We start from the raw sequence: 18,340 nt of genomic DNA on the forward strand, positions 1-18,340 counted from the left end.
CTTTTATCAGAATATTTGAGGACTTTTAAAATTTTCCCTCGCATATTTTCAAAATTTTGAATATTTTTTTACCGGACGTGTACCCGTGTGCAGTTTTCCATTGAGGAAAGGACAAAAGTAAAAAGAATAAAAATGGAGAAGCAGAAACTACGCACATCACATCCTCGTCATCTCCTTCCTCCCTCCTTCCTGGTCACCCATGGAGAATTCCTTAGATACGACCTAGCTTCCCAACCCCGGCGCTCTCCTTCCCCCATCACCTTCTCCGCAAATCAAAAGGCAAAAGGCAGATATTTCAGCTCGGTTCGTCATCATCTCACCCCATTGGAAGAAGACCCCCAAAATCCTATAAAAATGTGTGGAGTTATCACCCACGCCGCCAAGATCCTGTCCTCTTGCGCGGCCAGCTCGTAGCTCCACGCGGGATAAAGAGGCCAGTCTTTTCTTCTGCCTCGCCCCCTTTTTCTTTCGGCAAGATGGCATCTTTCCCATGTGACACCTGATAAAGTGAGAGCACAGATTTCTTCCCCTTGTCGCTGTTTTCTTGTTTTTTCTTTCTTTTCTGTTCGTGGTTTCGTCATAAACCTCCGATAAAGCTTCGTTTCATCGGCAGGGCTCCGAGATCCCTAGCTTCCCGTGTTCTTCCGTCGCCAATCCGCGGAAATCCCTGGAGGAGGCACAGAAATTTGTAGCCAGAGATTTCCTGAGGTGAATTTGCTTCCGTTTTTGACCGGTTCTTGATCGCCGTGTCCCGAAATTTCTCACCTTTTTCGGTTTCTTGGTCCAGGACAAGCTTCCTTCCCTGGTGCCGCGGGCGTCCCTACGGTTCTTGATCCGGGGAGCACGCCAGTGGCGCACCAATGCAGCCGGACCCGAGCGGGAACGCCAATGCGAAGGCGAAGCTGCCGCAGCCGGTGACAGCGCCGGCGCTGTCGTCGGGTCGGCCGGCGTCCGTGCTGCCGTACAAGACGGCGAACGTGCGCGACCACTACCGCATCGGGAAGAAGCTGGGGCAGGGGCAGTTCGGCACCACGTACCAGTGCGTGGGCAAGGCCGACGGCGCCGAGTACGCGTGCAAGTCCATCCCCAAGCGCAAGCTGCTGTGCCGCGAGGACTACGAGGACGTCTACCGCGAGATCCAGATCATGCACCACCTCTCCGAGCACCCCAACGTCGTCCGCATTCGCGGCGCCTACGAGGACGCGCTCTTCGTGCACATCGTCATGGAGCTCTGCGCCGGCGGCGAGCTCTTCGACCGCATCGTGGCCAAGGGCCACTACAGTGAGCGCGCGGCCGCACAGCTTATCAAGACGATCGTCGGGGTCGTGGAGGGGTGCCACTCGCTCGGCGTCATGCACCGAGACCTCAAGCCGGAGAACTTCCTGTTCGCCAGCACCGCCGAGGATGCACCTCTCAAGGCCACTGACTTTGGGCTTTCCATTTTCTACAAGCCTGGTATGTGTATTTGTTTGCTTTGCATTGCTCAATTTGGTAGGTCAACGACTTCTGTTAATTTGGTAGTTCTTTGTGTACTACTTTGTGTTATTAGCCAAATTGGTCTGGAGAATAGTGGTTGCTAACGTCGTATTTGAATCACCACTCCGAGTTTGTTGATATAATGACTTGATAGGATTCCATGATCAGGTTCGTTGGACTTGGGAGCAGTTGCGACTTTGCACTCATTGTCCATTTTGCTAGGATGCGAATGCTCTTTGCCAAAAGGTTGTTCATGAGTCATGACAAGGCATTTCTATGAAGTTGGACGAGAATGGTAGGATAATAGATCAAAACCACGTTGAAGCTCCCCATTAGATTTTGTAACGAGTTACTGAAATTGTTAATGAAAGGTCGCAAGTTGCCAATTTTGGTGGGAAGATAACATACAATGTATCATAGCATATACTGTATACTATCTGCTACGTACCACCACTATAGCTGAACCAGTTTTGCTGTAACTCCTAATCTAGTGTGCAGTGATTTATGAGCTCTTGTTTTGATGTGGTGTTGAGTACAAATTACAATGGTACTTGCATGCTAAAATGTACGTTTTTGTTTGGCACCTATTTTGCTAGGAAATTCTTAGTAATTCTTGCACTAGGTTTTTGATGATTCATGCTGCTCCTTTCATTTCCCAGGTGACAAATTTTCTGATGTCGTTGGGAGCCCCTATTATGTTGCACCAGAGGTGCTTCAGAAATGCTATGGTCCAGAAGCTGATGTCTGGAGTGCTGGGGTGATTCTGTACATTTTGCTTTGTGGTGTTCCCCCATTCTGGGCAGGTAAAGTATTTTGTCATTCAAACCATCGATTTAGAATGTCGCTGCAAATGCTCATGTTTTCCAGTGTCGTATATATTTTTTCCCTCTCAGAAACTGAAGCTGGAATCTTCAGGCAGATTCTACGAGGCAAAATTGATTTTGAATCTGAACCCTGGCCTAGTATCTCTGATAGTGCTAAAGATCTAGTCCGTAATATGCTTACCCGGGATCCTAGAAAGAGATTTAGTGCTCATGAGGTTCTCTGTAAGTCCACCCCTCCCTCTCCTCATCTATCATGCAGTTGGGTGTAGGTGTATCTGCCTGCATGCCACATAGGGTTTGCTATTTATATTTTCTCATAATCACACTGTCTTTTTCAGGTCACGCATGGATTGTTGATGATGCTGTGGCACCTGATAAGCCTATTGATTCTGCTGTTTTGTCAAGGCTGAAGCATTTTTCGGCAATGAACAAGCTCAAGAAGATGGCATTGAGGGTATGAAGCCTTTATGATGCAATAGCTGATTCTGCAATATTAGGTTTTGTGGTTTGTGCATTGCTACATTAATACCTTAATAATTAATGATTCATGTAGATTACTACCAACATTAACTTAATTGTGTTTGATGTACCAAAGCTAACTTCACATGACTCTTTCCCATTCAGTCAGAAGGAATCACACTATTAAGTATTAACTGTAGCAGTCCCTAAGATCAATTACGAATTACAATCAGTATGAAAATGGTGCTTTATTCTATAACCATATGCAATTCTAGTAGAGGGAATAGTCATACATCTGCCCCTATGACAACTAACACCCCTGCTTTCTTTTCTTTTAATCTATCACGATGTTCAGTATGTTCCATCCAGATTGTTTTTTGATATCCAGTAAGATATCCAGTAATTGTTTCGTTCTGGTCCATGTTATCAAAGCGGTGCACTAGATATTATATGTGAATTAGTGGATTATCTTGTTCTTTTTGTCATCTGTCTAGGAATGAACTACTGAATACTTGTTGACTTGGACCTTGATGCATCGTGGAGGTTGTAGAATGTCTCTAATTCTCGATATACCATGTGCAATTTGCAATTGCCACCTTACTTTTTGATAAACTGTAGACATCTTTTAATCTGCAGGTTATTGCTGAAAGCCTATCTGAGGAAGAGATTGGAGGCCTGAAGGAGCTGTTCAAAATGATCGATACTGACAATAGTGGAACTATAACATTTGATGAGCTGAAAGATGGCTTGAAAAGGGTAGGCTCAGAATTAACAGAGAATGAAATCCAGGCTTTAATGGACGCAGTAAGCGCTTCTTTACTAGTTGAATCATAATTCCTTCATTGAAAATGTAATTATACATTCCATGGATAGTATATACTGTTGCCATATAATTTTTTTTTGGCTTGTGTATATTTGTTTCAGGCTGATATTGACAACAATGGAACCATCGACTATGGTGAATTCATTGCAGCTACACTGCACATGAATAAACTGGAGAGGGAGGAAAACCTGGTGTCAGCATTTTCATTTTTTGACAAAGATGGAAGTGGTTTCATAACCATTGATGAGCTGTCACAAGCATGCTGTGAATTTGGTCTTGAGGATGCTCACCTGGAGGACATGATTAAAGATATCGATCAGAACAATGTTGGTCTACTTTATTTTCTGATCTGTTCTCTCCTCCATATTTCAGTTACAGTCTCGAATCTTAGTTGTTGTTCCCGAATTAATTTCTATATGGATTTCAGGACGGGCAAATTGATTACAGCGAGTTTGCGGCAATGATGAGGAAGGGCAATGCTGGTGCAGCAGGAAGGAGAACCATGAGGAACAGCTTGCATCTGAATCTCGGTGAACTCTTGAATCCCGGCAAAAGCTAACGTGTACCAGACGGCCTTCCCTGGTACATTGTCATGGACTGGACTTTTGTGCACTCATCAGCTGGACTGATCTAAAAGGGCACATTGTCGAGTGATGTTGCTGAGATGGTGGAGAGTTTTCATAGTACCGTGGTATACTGTGGTTTCAGCTAGTGAGAGAGAAATGGTAATACCACCTTGTTGCCAATTTTAGATGCTGGGGATGATAATATGATCAACTGCTTATATGTATTCCTGTGGATGACATCGATGTAGATTGAATATTGTTGGAAAGTTTACATGCGTAGTAATACTTCTGTTGCTTGTCAATTGTCAGTGTAGAATGATGTTAAATGACACTTTTATTGTCCTGAATTAGTTACAACTAACTTGTTTTTTTTTCTAGAATACGCAAAAGAGCTGCGTAACTAACTTGTTGATACACCTACTTTTAGAATGCGATAAATAGTCTTCTATCGTCGGCAGGAAATTGGTGGAAGGGATCTATAAACTGAGATCTCGAGTTGTTTTTCAATGGTTATTAATATCAGATTGTACAGTGTTTGGAGGGTATTTAGCTGCCTGGAACCAATGTTCAGCCATTCTGATATTGTTCTTTATTTTTTTAGTTGCAAGTTATAATTCTTTCTTATTATATACTGTGTAATGTTGTGCACATTGTAAAAAGTACATCAGTTCATGCAGTGATAGATTTTGGCTCAACCAAGGCAACGGAGGCTCAACATGGGTATCTGTAGTTCTGCGATAAACCTATGTTCTTTGCAACCAAGTCAACACGTTTAGGTCAGGGTACGTCTATGTGCCACTTATCAGTGAACCTATGTTCTTTGCAACTTTTGCGAAAACTTGGGGTGGTTTTATAATAATTTACTATAATTTAAAGTACCGTGCAAGGGTGTAGATAATAGAAACATTGTTGCTGATGTTATTTACATATTGACGACGTATCATAAAATTAACGAAACTCCTTTAAGATGTTTTGAATATAACTGAACATATATATTCCTATAAATATATCATCTTTTGAATTCTGATTAATAGGCCAGTTCCATAACGACTTCTGTTCGTTCGACGAGCGCATGTGGTATGTTCAAATATTTTACAGTCATTTCTCTCTGGAAGTTTTTTTCGATCATTGTCATCTTATGCATTATTTATTTTTAGAGGTCTTTCTTTTAGTCTCTACTATATAAAATATTAGAAAAAGACACTTTTAGATTTAATTTAATCCATAAATAATTCATAAACGTAAATTGATAAACTAACATGTTTATATCATCGAAGCATAATCTAGACATAGGTATGATAGCATTACATATACCTAGATCTACTATACTTAAAATTAGGGATCGCATGAAATAAAGTACGAGTGACATAATTTTTACGTACTGATATTACGCTGTAAAGATTGCTGAGGATGTAGGTTGCACCGTGTTGACGATACGATTGATCTTGCTGACGAAGCACCTGATTTGTTAACGATGACAGCGGACGGCGCCCAAGCGATAAGGAAGACGAGCCGTAGTGAAGAATTTGAGCAGTCGCGCATAGCAGTTCTCAAAAAACCTTATTCGCCCTCTCCCGATGTAAGATCTCAAGAGTAAGGGTTTCGAAGATCTGCTTTCCCTGTTGTCGGTGCACGTTGATGTCGGGATGGAGTAGACTACAGTGGCAACGCAACAATGAGAGGAAGAGGAAAAAAAATCTAATTCTTATATAGACTCACGTAATAAGAGTGTTTCCAAATTGAGGGATACTTTCATTATTAGTCTATTTTCTCACTCCAATAAGGTGGGGGTCCTTAGATATATATTGGGAGAAAACACTCTATCTCCACATCTATTAGCAATATGATACTAATAGAAGATGGGTCTTATCAAGGGTCGTCTCTCCACAATATGAGCATTTGAGATTTATTGAGAATTATTAAAATTATATTAGCCCCTATAATTCTAACAATCCACTACTAGATCTCAAAATCTCATAGAGATTTACCTGTTTTTCATTGTTGTTTGATATACCAGTATTTCAATGGAGACTATTAAGTTGAACATCTACCTAGAATATCAAGCTAAACTCATTCACAATTTGAATATTGGACCACGCCTTGAATTGCAAGTTTTGTACAAACAAGTTTCACCAGAGGTCATCATTAATACTTGGCTACCTATAGGCTGCCCTGCGCGTGGAGCATACAAGTCGTACTCCTTAACCTCTTCATGAGCTTAATAGAGATTACCCAAGTCTCACACACCACGACCAACAGTCAGGCTCATATATGTATGTTCTTTCAAGAATGCTCTACAAGATAGCATCTTTGCTTATTAAAGCCAACAGAATAGCCAATCTGTCTTATAGATCTCTGAGAGTATTGCATCTTCACTAGAGTAGATTATAAAGTACTCTCCTTCAGTTAGACCAATAGCTTGTTCTTCCTATGTCCTAATTCACGGGATATACAATCGCATAGGATAGGTTACCATTATGGTATAACTCACATGGGTCTCATACCTATCTCGCTCGATGCATTCTCTATCACATTCCGTGATAATCCCTTTGTAAAGGAATCTACTAGATTCTTAGCTATTTGGATATAATCTAAGGTTATCACTCTAAAGTTTCTCAATTCCCTAATAGACGTTAATCGTCTCTTTACGTGCCTTATGAACTTGTCATTATCCTTAGAACTATTTACTTTGATAATAACAGTCTAATTATCACAGTTCATAAAGATAGCTGGTATCGGTTTCTCAACCACATGCAAGTCCATCAATAGCTCACGCAATCATTCTGCCTCAACAGTGGCTGTGTCTAACGCAGTGAGTTCCACTTCCATAGTTGACCTCGCCAAGATGATCTATTTGCAAGACCTCCATGATATAACAACATCACCTAGAGTGAATACATATTCACTTATGATGTAAATCTTATCAACATCAGATATCTAATTTGAATCACTATAACCCTCCAGTACCGATGGGTATCTAGAATAGTAAAGACCTTAACTCATAGTACCAAGCAAATAGTGCATGACTCGCTTAAGCGCATGTCAATGTTCATTGCCCGGGTTAGAAGTAAACTGGCTCAATTTGCTCACAGCAAATAAGATGTCAGGTCTTGTAGCACCAGCTAAGTACATAAGTGATCCAATAATATGAGAATATCTCAAATTGTCCCTGCCACTTTTCTTATTCTTTCGAAATATCACACTAGGGTCATAAGGTACTGGAGAAGGCTTGTTGTCCTAATAGGCAAAGCGGCTCAAGACCTTCTAAACATAATGAAATTGTGTAAAGTAATCTCATTCTCTCATTTAATTAGCTTGATGTTTAAGATTACATCAGTCTCACCCAGATCTTTCATATCAAAGCTTTGAGACAAGAAAGATTTGACCTCATTAGCCACATCAAGATTTGCCCCAAATATCAGTATGTCATCAACATACAAACACGATATAACTCTCTCACCCCCATCATGGCGATAGTACACACATTTATCAACCTCATTGACCGAAAAGATTACAGATGTCAAAGTTCTGTCAAAATTCTCATGCCATTGTTTAGGAGCTTGTTTAAGACCATACAAGTATTTCAACAACTTACACACCATGCCTTCATGACCTTTTACTATAAATCCATCAGGTTGTTCCATATAAATTTCCTCATCTAGTTCTCCATTAAGGAAAGTTATATTAACGTCCATTTGATGAACGATAAGACCATGTGAATCAGTTAAGGAATGTAGCACTCGGATAGAAGTCAATCTCGTAACACATGAATAAGTGTCAAAGAAGTATTCTCCTTCCTTTTGGATATAACCCTTGGCCACAAGCCGAGTCTTGTACTTTTCAATAGTACTATTAGGCCTAAGCTTCTTAAACACTCACTTGCAACTCACAGATTTGCAACCATAGGGTCGTTCTGTGACCTCTCAAATCCCGATTATGAGAATGGAATCCATTTCACTGTGAACTGCCTCCTTCTGATAGTCCACATCAAGAGATGAAAATGTTTTTAAAATAGACTTGAGAGTGTCATCCACAAGGTACACATTGAAATCATCACCAAATAATTTTATAGTCCTTTGTCTCTTACTCCTTCTAGGAGCATCATTGTCATCCTCCTCAAGATCTTGCTCATGTATTTGTTTAATAGTCTCAAGATGTGGAGTGGGTTCAGGAATTATCTCATAAGATAGTCTAGACACGCCGTGTAAATCTTTCATAAAAAATATATGCTCAAAAAATATTACATCATGAGACTCCATCATTGTATCGACATGCATATCAAATACCTCAGATTTAACCACTAAAAATCTATAAGCAAGCTCCGATGAGCATATCCCAGAAAGATTCGATCCATTGTTTTAGGTCCGAGCTTTTACTTTTTAGTTATTGGTACATTGACTTTCGTCAAGCATCCTCAAGTGCAAAAATAAGAAAGTGGTGGTCTTCTCCCTTCTCACTCCTTATATGGGATTTTCTCCTTATCCTTGAGAGGAACTCTATTCAGGACATGACACGAAGTCAATAGGACCTCCCCCACCATGCCTTGGATAATCTTGTAATGTCTAACATGACATTAACCAAGTTAGTCAGTGTGTGGTTCTTCCTTTCTGCAACTCCGTTTGATTGGGGTGAATAGGAAGGCATTCTCTCATGAATAATCATATGTTTCTCACAGAATAAATTGAAGTCACTAGAGAAATACTCACTACCACGATTCAACCTTATTCTTTTGATCTTTCTCTCTAGTTAATTCTCAACTTCTACTTTATAGATTTTCAATGTGATATAGATCCTCATCTTTCGTTTTCAACAAGTATACATAGCAAAATCTAGTCACGTCATTAATTAACGTCATGAAGTACTTCTTTCCACCATTTGTCAGCACACCATTTATTTCATACATATCTGAATGTATGAATTCTAAATGTGCCAAATTTCTCTCATCGGCTGCCTTGTGAGGCTTGCAAGGTTATTTTGATTGCACACAACTATGACACTTATAACTTTTGACCATATAAAAATTCAAAATTAAACTCATGCTGGAAAGTCACGACATAGAACCAAAATTTAAATAACATAACAATGAATGCTAAGCACCAGCATCATTATTAACATTGTCACAAATATGGTTTATAGATTTATTGCTGAAATCAGAAAGAAAAAAGCGGAACAAGCCTTCACACTCATAGTCTTTAACAACAAATTATCCATAGTTTGACACTACTACTTTATTGGACTCGAACACCACCTTAAACTCGTCTTTATAGAGAAGGAAGCCGCTAACTACATTCTTGTTTGTTGTAGGGACATGTTGCATGTTCTTCAGTTGCATGACTGTCGGTGTATCAGGAACCGGGGGTCCCCGAATCCCGAGGCCAGGCCAACCATCCGTCACATGGCGCCATCCCGCGGAGTCTCTCCCGCAAAGTGAGAAAAGATCAAGTCTCGGGAGAAGGCGCTCGGGGCCACAGTCGGTGGCCCCCGAGTACCCCAGTTCCCCGATGATCCACGGAACCCAAGTACCGGGAAGAAAGTGCTCGGGGAGGTGTATGGTGACCCCCAAGCACCCTAGTCCCCCGACGACCAGGAGAGCTAAGTACCGGGAGAGAAGTGCCCGGGGCCACCGGCGGTGGCCCCTGGGCACCCAAGTATCCTAAGGACTCACCGAAGGAAGTTCCGGGAGAGAGTGCTCGGGGCTGCGTGCAGCAGCCCCCGAGCACTCGGATCCCCGAGGATCCGTACAAGTGTGCCCAGGAGAGAGTGCTCGGGGAGGTGAACAGTATCCCCGAGCACTCGGTTCCCCGAGGACAAGAAAGGGCATTCTCGGGAGAGAGTGCTCGGGGAGGTGAACAGTACCCCCGAGCACTCAGTACCCCGACGACCCAGAAAGCCCCCTGGTGGAGGCCCCCGAGGGGCCCACCGATGAGGTGTCAGCCAGTCAAAGGCCCGAGGCCGCATTTAAAGAGCGTGCGTGGCCTGTCACCTCCAACTGCTCCCGCCGCGCTCAGTGTCAGTTCCTGCCACGTTCTGGCAGAGAGGCGTGGGGTTATTAATTGCACGGGTCCCGTCCCGTGCCATCCGGCCCATCTCAGGATAACGTCGTAAGGACCAAGGTGTTCCGTCTGCCGCGCTGCTGTGGGCCCTCTCCACGGCGCCCGTTGCCAAGGCATTTATTGTGATGGATGACCGGGCGTGTGACGCATTTTCCACCCCCGGTCACTTCGCCCAGAGGAAATGATGACGCCCTTTCCATTTATGGTGTCTCGGAACTCGTGCCCCCTCCCTCCCGTTCGGGGCACGTTGCTGCCGGCGGATATTTAGAGTAGGCGGCGGCACAGCTGAATGCATCTGGAATACATCCGAAAAAAGTATGGAAAAAAGAGAGGACGCACAAGCATAGACAAGAACGCAGCACAAGAGAGACACAGTCGAGAAGTGAGCAGCACGAGACAGGCCGAAGAACAAAGAGCCCCAGGCTCTAGGATAGACCAACATTCTTATAACCAGCAACATCCTTGAGAGACTTCCTCAGGGCATTTATAGTATCCATACAGGAGTAGGGTGTTACGCCCCCGTGCGGCCCGAACCTGTCTAAATTCCGGTGCATTTACTTCTTTTCGCACTAGGTCATTCCACCACCACCGGCAGTTGCATTCACTCCTATTTATTTCTCCGACGAACATACTCAGAATCATCCCCCGGCCGAATCTCTAAAAAGGGGTCTCTCGGGATCCCTGCGACTGGAGTTAATCCTCCGACAATGACCATTTCCGAAGTAAACTTCAAATCTACCGTGCCAACACCATAAATAGAAGCATGTGACTCATTCTCCGTTAGGACGGAAGAATCCTAGGTGACCTGATAAAAAAAGAACATTGAGATATCAGCACACATATAAATATTGACATTTGTATCAATCCACCAATTAGTAGACTGAAATACTAAAAACACCGAAGGTAAATTACCATACCCTATACCTCGTTGCTTCCATTTGCGGTCTAAACAATCCTCGACGAAGTGCCTAATCTCACCGCACGCATAGTAAGGTATTTTTTATTGTGTTCATCTTATTCTTCCTGAAGGTGATAGTTTTGTTTAGCTTATTATCTTTCCCTCTGTTCTTATTATGGTATGACTTTTGCACCATATTGGCGCTAGTTTGTTCTTCACCTCCTTTTACATCTTTAGTCCGAGCTTTCTCCTCAACATCAAGAGACGCGGTCAAACCCTCAACAATAATTTTTTATCTCCTGTGCTTTATAGCAGTGGCGAAGTTTCTCCACAAAGGAGGTAACTTGGTAATGATGCCTCTAGCCACAAGCTTATCGGGTACATTGATCTTGAGGAGTTTAAGTTCCTTCGCGATACACTGAACCTCATGAGCCTACTCGACTACAGAGCGGTTTTCAACCATCTTGTAATTATGATACTGCTGCATGATATACAATTCACTTCTCACATCTGATACACCAAATTTAGCATTCAGTGTATTCCACAGCTCCTTCGCACTTTGTATGTGCATGTACACATCACAAATATGGTCATCAAGAACGCTAATAATGCATCCTAATAGAGTATATTGGCATTTGTGAACGTCTTTTCATGCTCAACAGTAAGGGTTTTTTCTAGCTTGCCATTAGCCACCCAGTAGACATTCAGCCGTGAGGCATAGAGTGACCTTGACTTGTCATCTCTTAAAGTGCATACCAGAAAACTTGTCTGACCACAGTGCATCGACAAATCCAGCTATTAATAAACCAAAGTGCCTACAATAAGCTTTTTGGATTATTGGAAAATAATGTATTTTTAGGTTTAATTTAATCCATAAATATTTCATGAGTGTAAACTGATAAATTAACATGTTCATATCATCGAAGGATAATCTAGACATGTGTGTGATAGCATTACATATGCTTAGATCTACTATACTCAAAATTATGGATTACAAGAAATAAAGTATGAGTGACATAGTTTTTACATATTGATCCTGTGCTGTGAAGATTGCTGAGACTGTAGGTTGAACATTGTTGACGACACGATCAATCCTGCTGATGACACGTCAAATTTGTTGCTAATGACAGCGGGCGGCGTCCAAGTGACCAGGAAGATGACCTGTTATGAAGAACTTAAGTAGTCGCACAGAGCGCTTCATAAAAACTTTATTCGTTATCTTCCAGTACATGATCTCAAAAGCGAGAGTTTCGAAAACCTACTCTCCTGATTGCCCGTGCACGTCAATATCGAGATGGAGTAGACTACAATGACAGCGCAACAGTGAGAGGAAGAGGAAAAAAAAACCCTAATTCTTATATAGACTCATGTAATAAGAGCGTTCCCAAATTAAGGTTTACTCTCATTTGTGGTCTATCTTCTCCCTCCAATGAGGTGGAGATCTTTAGATATATATAGGAAGAAAATTCCACACCTCCACCTTTATTAACAATATGTTACTAATAGAAGACGAGACTCATCATAGATCGTCTCTTCATAATATAGATCTTTGAAATTTATCAAGAATTATTAAAATTATATAGGCTCCTATAATTCTAACATAAACACGAGTTGATTTTCGTGTCACTTTTTCTCCTACTCTCTCATCTAATAAAAACCTCAAAAATTCGAATAATTTATTCACTTTTGCTATCTAGTCTCGTCCTTTAGCCTCTCCGGCTCGTTACCGGCTACAGATATATGACCAGTTTTACTAATAAAAATAAATAAAAAAATTAGGAGAAAAATTAGCAGAGAATCTCCTCCTCTTTTTTCAGATCATATCTGAAATCAAACTATGATATCACTTATTCGTTCGACAACGCTCTTATGACACATCCGCATCTCCATACCTTAAGTTTATGCTTAATATTATTACATTCAATATTTATATTTTTATTGTAACACATGATCACTTAGCTAATCTCGGTAAGATTAGAGTATTTTTTTTACCGAGAGCTAAAAAGTAAAAAAATAAACAATTGCTAAAAAAATTGGTGTGCCATTATGGTCTTCCTAAAAACCCATTAAGAAATTGGGCCCATCCATGTTCATCTAAACCCCCGACTGGTATGGCAATCTTCTCCCTCCCCCAATGCCGCCTCCGCAAATCGTCGCCGGCGGCGACCACCACCCGCCCCCCACCTCCGCCTGCTCGCCGGAGCACCCCTTCCTCTCCGCCCGCCTCCTCCTTCCTTCGCTGTCCTCGTCACCGGCCGACCTCTCCTCCCCGCACCTCCCCCTGTCCCTCGCCTTCTCCTTCCGCACCCACCCTTCCCCTCTCCCTCGCCATCTCGATGAGTGCAGGGAAAAACTGGTATCGTTCTGTGCCTCCATGCTGCGGGATCACTTCCAAGTATGTGCGCTTATCGGAAGGGATCTCGTGAGGTCGCTCCACGAGCTGGTGCTCGTGGCGGAGTTCCAGGCACTGTGGAGAGACTTGATGTTGCACCGTGGCACTGACGTCTGCTGGATCAGCACGCCCGGTTGTTTCACCGCAGTGGCCATCACTCCAGAGATGGAGACGCAGCTCTTGTTCATGATGAACAATGTGAAGTGGGGAGATCAGAAGAGGCACCAGCTCTGGTTTTCGAGGAAGCATCTGATGGTGCCTGGAGGGGAGGGGAGGATACCGGACATTGTTCGGTTCATATGTTGTGGATGCCACCCGACGAATGAGATCATGCAGTCAGGCGCCATTGCTCGCTGGACAGTCATAGGCTGGCTGCTGACAAGTTGCAGCAAGGGCTACGTTCGAAGCTGGCTCTGTTCTATGACGAGTAGTGTCATGAATATTGAGCCTGCAATGCTCCTGATGGTGAACTCGGTATCACAGTATACAGATATCACAAACATGCTGCTTGAGTTCTTGTTTCTTCTGATTGAGAACTATGATGTGCGGAGGAAGGAGGCGTTAGCTCAGTGTGTGAGGAGGGCGTTTGTGGTACTGGTGAATAAAGGAGTGGTCCCGTCATTGGAGCCATTGGCATGTTGTGAGAAGCTATCACCATTGCTGAGGCAGAAGCTTGTGGCATTTTTATCAAATACCGGTCCTGGAGCAGCTGAAGAAGCTTGCGGGAAATCAATAGATGAGGTATCTAATGAAACAGAATTGAAGAAGAGAGTTTGCTCAAACTAGACCTCTTTATGATTGTGTCCCGACCCTCTATCTCAGGAATAAATTGAGCACTTGTTTTTTGAGGGGTGTAGGACTAAGAACGATGATTAGAGGGAGTGAGTAGGCGTCTCAACAATTTCTTTCGAAACTGATAGCCTTCTTATATTTTGTCATTCAACGCACCTTCAAAATGCATCATAACAAAACACAACACAAAAAGCAAAAATACAACGGAAACAGATGAACCCGGAAGGTCCGAGTTGGATCTGAAAGTTACGGCCTATCGTAAGTTCCGGATTGAGATTGGAAGAAGAGCCTTGGGATGGAATTTTGAAATAATCCGGAAGTTCCGTAAGGATTCGGAAGTTCCGGGTTGAACAGTTCCAGAAGAAAAGCTGCAGCATAAGAACCCAAAAACCAAACTCAAAATCCAATCAAATGTGGTCCAAATCCAACAAAATTTTAGCCATAGCTTAGCACGTTCATGGTGAATCTTTGCCCAAAAGATCTTTTCAAGAAGATCAAGATTTCACCTTTGATTTCATGAATTTGACCAAGAACACAAAAGGGAAATAAGAACATCAGGTGAAGAAATCCTCCAAGTTAATGATCTAGAGGCAAGAAAAATCAATATCTATTTGTATACATTTGTATGTGAATTTTATGCCTCTAACAATAAAAAGAAAGACTTCACATGATGGTAAAATTTCAGCTTTCAACCAAAAACAAAAATCGCAACGAAATACTGAAAACTTGCAACAAAGCAGGGGAGCTAAGAGAAGAAAACTAGAAGGAGGTAAACATAATCACAAAAGGAAACATAAATTTCATTGCTTGCAGAAGTTAGCTCTATTTTAAACGGATTACAAAGATTTTCCTCACAAAAAATCTCTCATCTATTACAAAGGCTAAACTCTTATGTCTCCTCTAATACTCTAGCATACAAACTTAAGTGGCTGGCTCATTCTCTCTTAACAGCCATACCCCTTTATTTATAAGCCTTGGGAGCTTCCTTTGATGTCAAGATTTCTTGTTTTCAAAATACCTCTATCTTGTAATGCACTTCTATCTACCACCGAGGGTTTTTGGTCCATTTTCTCCTTCATCCATTAGATGACCGGTGCACATTCACAACTTAGCTTCGCCTCGACGCAAACTTCACGATGATGCCACGTGTATTCCATCCTTCCACAGTTTTGAGACCAAACCGTGAAACCATCTCGCACGCTTCTCAAAGTGACTCACTGTCACTTGCTCACATCATAAGCAAGTGCTCCAATATCGAAGCATGTACTCCGTCTTGTGATCTTGACCGCCGGCAAGTCTCTCTCGCTTTCGATCCCTTGAGCCGTCTTGTCACTTGCATCGATATCTATTTCGCTTGACTTTATCAACATGTCATCTCCATCCATTTTCCATGCTTTGCTTGACTTCCACGTGTACAGCTAGGCTCACGCTTGACTCCGCTCGACCTCCTTGATCTTCCGGCACCAAACACCCCGCTTAGTCTCGATTATCCCGCCGTCGACCGCCAAGTTGCATCCATTACCTACACATCATGAGATAAGAAAACTAATTTCTCCAACTCCATCTCCAGTTAGTCTAAAATCAAAATTCTTAGTTGAAATCACATAAAAAAAAGAAAATTATGAACACCGGACATCTGAACTTTAACTTGGGTATCCAGAAGTTTCGGGTCAAAACCAGAAGTTCCCAGTTCAATCCGGACGGGGGCTCTCGGTTTCAGTTTTCCTATGATATCGAAAGTTTCGGTTTTGGACCAGAAGTTCCAGGTTGGCTGCCGAAACTGAACACTGGAAGCTTCGGCTAGACAAAAACTCTAAACACTGGATATTGAACCGGAAGTTCCGGGTTCACCAGAATCAGCACATCAAAACACATACAAAACTGAAGATTATCGAACCAAATAAATACCAATATTAATCACTCATCACATATAAACTAAAACACATTTCAACTCGGTTTCTCAAGGAGAAAACGGTAGAGGAAACCTCTACTACGGTATTTATATATATAATAAAAAAGGGAATAAAAAGTTCTGTACAACACCCCAAGAGGGGCACCCCAGAAGGTAAAGGATAGAAAAGAAATAAAAGGACTGTACAGTTACAGTTAGCTGATTTCTAAAAGGAAAATCCAAGGAAGCTTTCATTCTGTACAATCGCAAAATAGCTTCATCTCTGAAACCAATCTTCCAGGCTTGAAAAGAGGGTCTTATGTTCTGAAAGATCTGATCATTCCTCCGTTTCCATATGTTCCAGGCAGCAATAGTAAACACTTCCACGAAGAATGTTTCTTGGAAGTCAACTTTGGCCTTCTGCATCATGATGAAGTTAATCTGTGAATCCCAGTGTATGTTGAGGGCTTGCCAGCATCTTGCACTAAAAGGACAGATAAAGAACAAGTGAAAAGCTGTTTCTTCCGCAATTGCTCCTTGTTCACCAGCAATTGCTCTTTTTGGAAGCTTTGGGAAGACCTGGAAAGAGGACTTGGAAGGTTTAGGTTTCACAAGGAGAGGAGGAGGAGAGGTGAAGAAATCTTCGGAACCAGGAACAAGAAGGAATATGGAGTGTGGGATTATCAAAAGCTGGCCCTATAACCTGCATGCCAATTCCCACTGACATCAGAAGCCAACTGTCAGTTCAACTAAATCAGAAGCCATCCACTCAACTTGTTAACATTCAAGTAATGGCCATATGTCACAGTATTTGGAGATCATGAACTTTCTGCTTGATGTTTTATTTCTGCTGGTTGAAAACTATGAAGACTTAAGTTTGCTCAAGCTATGGTATCTTCAACTGGTGTGCAACTGAAGTGCCAAAGATGTACATATTGGGTGCAGCACTAAGGGATCAGTTCACTTGTTTTTTGTTCATCTGAAGGAAATATTACATTATCTCAATTATGATACTTGTGATTATTGTGGTTCAATTCACATTAGTTCCAAATGTGGTGAATTGGAGTACAGCAGAGAAATAGGTCTTTATACATTATCGTCTGCTTGAATCTATTAAAGAAGCTGTGATGAGATTTTGGATGCTACAAGTCCAAGATAGACAATATAACAGATGCTTCCAGCGATGTGTCAAGATCCGAGTTTGCATATGTTGAAATCACCATGCACAACATTTTGTGATAGTGGAAATTTTTGTTTATTATTATTTTTACAAAAGGGTTCTATACACATCAGGCATTTGTATGGATGTATTTCTCTGGACTCTGGAGCTATAGCAGTTGATCCGATTTAAGTTTATGTATTCTAAAATTCCTTTGAAACAAAATTATGTGCTTGTAAACATTTTATAGCTATTCAGTTTTTGTGATTCAATAGTAAAATCCCTTTCACGGTACCTTGTTTTTTTGCTTTTCATTGAGAGCAGTAGGTGCCATGTGGTCAATTTGCTCTCCGGTATCAATGTTTTTCACCAGTGGTAGAACAGTGCTACCTAATTTTCTGTTTTCCTTTTACTCTTCAGTATTTTGAAACACCTTTCACTATGAAAAGTATCATATTTATGCTCTCTTTCCTCTATTTATCTCCTGATAAATGTTTTTATTAATTTTCACGGTATGGCATTAGGTAATGTCAGATCTCTTTGTAAGCCTGGAGAAAAGGACATATCTTTTTCCCTAGAAATCATCATATATCAGGTGACATCAGGGATGGTCTTCAAGAATGCTGGAGTGCTATATGGTTGGAATCCTCCTTATGGTGTCTATGGCAGGGAGTTGTTCAAACTAGTGGTGAATGGGCCTTCAGCAGCTGCAGCTATGCACGAGAAGTAGCAGCATTCTGCCTCAGGAGCTAGAACCAGAAGGATGTGTATCACAGTCTTCACAGAAGGGACCCTACTTTGCATGTAAACAACTCACAGCTGGACTTGTAATCACCAAAAGACTGACTGGAAAATTGGTGTGTTTCATGGAACAAATGACAACTGGGCAAGTTCATGGATGTAATGTATCAGGACATCTCCACCGTTAGAAGACGCCTATGGGCAATAGTTCATGGTGAAATCCACCCACAGAAACCCAGAATTCCTCATCAGCCAGGATCCATCTT

General features: G+C 41.9%; 2 protein-coding genes across 2 annotated transcripts; both read left to right on the plus strand.

The window, feature by feature from the left end:
* Positions 1-163: 163 nt before the first annotated feature.
* Positions 164-4,450, plus strand: LOC133900109 (calcium-dependent protein kinase 24-like). The gene is made up of 9 exons (XM_062341233.1): positions 164-507; positions 614-708; positions 788-1,455; positions 2,136-2,279; positions 2,370-2,522; positions 2,639-2,754; positions 3,396-3,563; positions 3,684-3,908; positions 4,010-4,450. The coding sequence occupies exons 3-9, from the start codon at positions 861-863 to the stop codon at positions 4,139-4,141; spliced, it is 1,533 nt and encodes a 510-aa protein (XP_062197217.1). The 5' UTR covers positions 164-507; positions 614-708; positions 788-860; the 3' UTR covers positions 4,142-4,450.
* An 8,776-nt stretch (positions 4,451-13,226) lies between these two features.
* LOC133900028 (uncharacterized) lies at positions 13,227-17,591 on the plus strand. The gene is made up of 2 exons (XM_062341100.1): positions 13,227-14,232; positions 16,539-17,591. The coding sequence occupies exons 1-2, from the start codon at positions 13,234-13,236 to the stop codon at positions 16,683-16,685; spliced, it is 1,146 nt and encodes a 381-aa protein (XP_062197084.1). The 5' UTR covers positions 13,227-13,233; the 3' UTR covers positions 16,686-17,591.
* Positions 17,592-18,340: the final 749 nt, after the last annotated feature.

Source organism: Phragmites australis, chromosome 19 (genome assembly GCF_958298935.1).
Source record: "Phragmites australis chromosome 19, lpPhrAust1.1, whole genome shotgun sequence".
Lineage (NCBI taxonomy): Eukaryota > Viridiplantae > Streptophyta > Magnoliopsida > Poales > Poaceae > Phragmites > Phragmites australis.